This window comes from Myotis brandtii, unplaced genomic scaffold (genome assembly GCF_000412655.1).
Source record: "Myotis brandtii unplaced genomic scaffold, ASM41265v1 scaffold393, whole genome shotgun sequence".
In the NCBI taxonomy this organism is placed as follows: Eukaryota; Metazoa; Chordata; class Mammalia; order Chiroptera; family Vespertilionidae; genus Myotis; species Myotis brandtii.
The window spans coordinates 2,129,499-2,133,672 of NW_005365070.1; the positions used below are offsets into that span (position 1 = coordinate 2,129,499).

General features: G+C 34.9%; 1 protein-coding gene across 1 annotated transcript in view; it reads left to right on the plus strand.

Annotated features, from left to right (window-relative positions):
- CCDC160 (coiled-coil domain containing 160) overlaps positions 1 to 2,951 on the plus strand; it is a 16,353-nt gene extending 13,402 nt beyond the window's left edge. Inside the window, exon 3 of the mRNA XM_005872829.2 lies at positions 1,869 to 2,951. Within this exon, the coding sequence (XP_005872891.1) occupies positions 1,869 to 2,861 (993 nt within the window). The 3' untranslated portion in view covers positions 2,862 to 2,951. The remainder of the gene's footprint in view (positions 1 to 1,868) is intronic.
- The last annotated feature ends 1,223 nt before the right edge of the window (positions 2,952 to 4,174 follow it).

Genomic DNA, 4,174 nt, shown 5'->3' on the forward strand with positions numbered 1-4,174 from the left:
TAAATGATAAATAAAACATAAAAAATGTAAAATGTGGCTGGCAATTAGCATCACCATCTTATCTTTTTCTTCTGTTTCCTTTATGATTGCTGTAATAATCTCTACTCATTTGCATTCTTAATACTAGAGGGCAGAGAATCCAGCATTATATGATTATCTTTCCTCTTTAATAACAGATAGGTCATAGGTACTTCTGGATGGTGACTAGTAGAATAAAATCAGAACTATTTCAAGAAAAAGGAGGTGATGCTTCCAATGGCAAATCTATATCATAAATTTGAAGTCACAGCTTATTATTCTAGTCTGATTGACTAAACTTTACTAAAGCTTGGCTTATAGCTTTTGAACCCATCATTTTAACACCTTTACTGAATATTTGCACCTTTCCCTTTCCTCAAAGCCAAGTGAGTTGACAGTGGAGATGTACCCTTGAGGGTCAGGCATATTCAGTACATGTAGATATGAAGTGTCATTGTTGGTAGCAAGGACATCTATTAAAATTTAAACTATTCTTGCTAAAAAGAAAGTATTAGAGATAATATATCAAAAAGTGGTTATCTCAAGGCCATGGGATTATGAGGGGATTCCTTTTCTGTATTTTCCAAAATTCCACAAATAACAAATACTACTATTACAATCTTTACATGATATGAATATTATATAAATATAAAGTATGCATTAAATAATTTACTATTATAACATTTAGAATCTTTAATAATATTAAAGAGAATATTAATTTAAAAATAAATACAACAGTTGCCATTTTTTGTTACCAAGATAAAATTACATTTGTGTGCATGGGAAAAATAGATGCAGGCATAATTTGACCTTTCTCATTGGTAATACCACAAATATATTACAGAAGATTAATATATAAAATGAATGAAGTTACCCCTTCCTCCTTCTTTTGACTCTTAGCAGTAACTAAGTTATTAGTTTGTTGGCTTCAGATGCCAGTGGCCCTTCAGTGTGTTGCCTGGTTCCTTCTTTCTCCCTTCTCTCAGAAGTAGTAACCAATGAAATACTTCCATGCTTTAAGAGAGTTGTATGTTACGGATTCCCTTTGAATACTGAAGAAACAAAATAAATATCCTCCATTTTTGATGCATTTAGAAAGTTGATTATGATTTAGCATGCTAAGGTTTCACCTAAAAACTACACTTGGAATCAATATCTTGAGAAAAACACATTTGGTGGTATTATTTTCAGTTGTTGACATTCGGTTCTCATCATGAAATTGCTGTCAAAATGGATAGAATTCTGTACACTTTGCAGTCATGCCTAAAAGCAAAGCCCAAGACTGGAATAGCAGGAATTTACAGGTCAAGACAGAAGGGCATTTGGCAGAGTTAGTCATGAGGAAGTTTGAATGGTATACTTTACCAAAAGCAGCTCACATTGCATTAAGCCCTGATGTTTTAGTCACTTTAAAGAATGAATAAACAGTAGTCCAACCAAAAAGAACTGAAGAAAAATCAGGGAAATTGGAAGCACAGGTATTAGCCTATTTTAAAATTAGGCCTATTGATTTTAAATCACTTTTACTCTTTTTGAAGCAATCTGTTTTCATGTGTATGGTTGTCTTTTATAGAATTATTTTCTACAATTAATGACCAAATGTATCAATTTATTGGTTATATTTCATAGCATCAGAGAATTTTAAAGCTGGAAGGATCTGTAGAACTTAGCTAATATAACCCTTTCAGTTTAAAAATGAGGGAACTGAGGCCCAGGCCACTTCGTAAGTTATAAGAAGAACCAGTCTTCAAATATTTAGGTTCCTTCAGCCATGAGCCAGCATTCTTAGTTCTTTTCACTACAGTAGCTGCCAGTGTAAATAATGTGCTTTGATTAAAATTATTTTCCAGGAATTTGAAGAGGTGCTTGAAGAAATGGATGATAGGAGAAAACACTGGAAAGAGAATATGTTTGCTCCTTCTTTTAGTGCTCATGATGTTCTAAATGAGGTTTTACAGCCTGAATCTCCTCCTGAACAAATGACTTTTGGGAAGGCCAAGAGAATGGGAGAAATTTACAACATGTCTAGTAGAAAGTTTCAAGAAGAGAATAAATTTCAGAGGAAAGAATTTATTTCCCAACCAAATGAAAAAGAACAAGAACCAAATCTGAGAGAGAGAAAGATGAACATTTCAAAGAATGAAGCAGACACAAACTCTGTCTCCTGTGAATCCTCTAATTTGGATGTTACAACTGAAGAAAGCTTTAATAGCACAGAAGACTACTGCATCTGGAATAAAAAAGAATATCTGTCTCGATGGCGACAGGGCAACAAGCAGAAATATACTGAAGGAAAGTCTCAAAATGTTAGCCTGAATGTTTTGAATGAAGAACTGGAAGAGCTCAATATGAAATGCAAAAAAATAGAAGAGGAATTTGAAAATGCTGAAAAAGAACTTTTGAACGCCAAAAAGGAAGTCTCCCCAAAAGCCCTAAATTTTCAAGAAACCGGGGCAGAAACTTTGAAGAAAGACTGGGAACTTCAAGCTTTAAGAAGTGACCTATCTGAAAAAGCAACAAATGTCAAAAACTTAACTGAAGAGCTCCAGCAAGCCAGAGAAGTCATCCACAAGTTGAGCCTAGAGAACAGAGACTTAAAAGAAGCTGTGAGGAAGTTAAAACATCAGACTGAAGTTGGAAATGCACTCCTAAAAGAAGAAATAAAATTGCATTATGAATTGGAAGTGGAAAAGATCCATGGAGAGCTTGATGCCATCAAGAATGAACTAAGAATTGAGAAGACCTTGCAAGCGAGAAATAACAGAGCCCTGGAGTTGCTTACAAAACACCTTTCTTCTGTAACATCAAGTACCCCTGACAGCTTTACAGGGGATTGTTGTTAAAACTTAAAAAATTAAAAAGCCTTTAATTAGGCAAGCCATTGAACCAAATCCGTGTTTTTTGTGCTTTCTTTGTATACTTCTTAAAATGTGTTTAATGGGATGTAATTTTCATTTTTGGTGAATCCATACATCTGTAAAAAGTGTATATATCAACTTCAAAGCATCTGCTTTCTCTTTCTAATGAAGTTATTGCAGATGTCCAAATGGAAATGAAGTGTCAGAAATCTTTCTAATACTATTTCACTCAGACCTATAGTGATTCACCAGATCATATATGAACACAAATCAGTAGCCCTTTTGTGATGTTGTGAGCATTATGTCCTTGGCATGTGAATATTCTTTAATCTGTGTTCATTGATGCTAACAATAAAAGTCATGTTTATGTATATAAGCATAACATGTGTCTGTGGCTCTTATAGCTGCCTGTTCAGATTCAATGGGATACAAAAATGTATCTGCTTTCTTTGAGATCTAACCTTAATTAGGCACATATAAACATCTCCAGAAAAAAATGCAAATTTTCCTCTCCCCTGCTGTTTTCCCCATGCTTTCTCCCTTGACCCAGCAAAGATTCCCATAGACTAGAAGATGACTTTAAGACAGGACTGTGACTTTTGCTGGAGCCCTGATTTGTCAGCATTGGTTTTTGCATTTTCTTATGTTGACCACCAAGGGGCGTTGTTTACACAGTTCCAAAGTTCTATCAGGGTGGGGGTGGGGGTTTATAAGCTTCCTGCCCAGCTTACATCACCAGCTGGGGTGAAAGGTGTTGGGTGTTAACTATGTAAGCTGCTAGTGAGCTGGTTTGATTTATACAGGAATCCAGCCCTCTAAGGGGCCTGAGCAATGACAATTTATTTTACACTTTTAGAGAATAAACATGTACTGCCTCAATCCTTTGGTGAAAACAATGGGTAGTATTTGTTTGTATCAACCATCACGATTTTTTTTTTTTTTTTGTAATTGGAGCTCTATTTGTATGTAATTTTTAAGTCCAACGAACCCAATGTAATTACAGACTATGAGAGTGGAATACAATTGTAAAGGTTTAGGTATCTTTCCATATGGGAAATCCCCAAACTGGGGATTTTAAAGTCCTAAAAGTCCTCATCTTTAAAATGAGGGAGTAGTACTGTCATCCAGATTCTTTTTGCTTCTAATGTTTTGTGATTTTATTCTCAAGTGTTACTGTACCTGTGAAGAAATAAAACTCCTATGGCATTGGATGCACTCAGTTCTAGTACTTTAGGGGAACCTACATTTCTGACACCCCCCTTTCAAAGAAACATAGAAAGTCTGTTCTTCATAGTTTA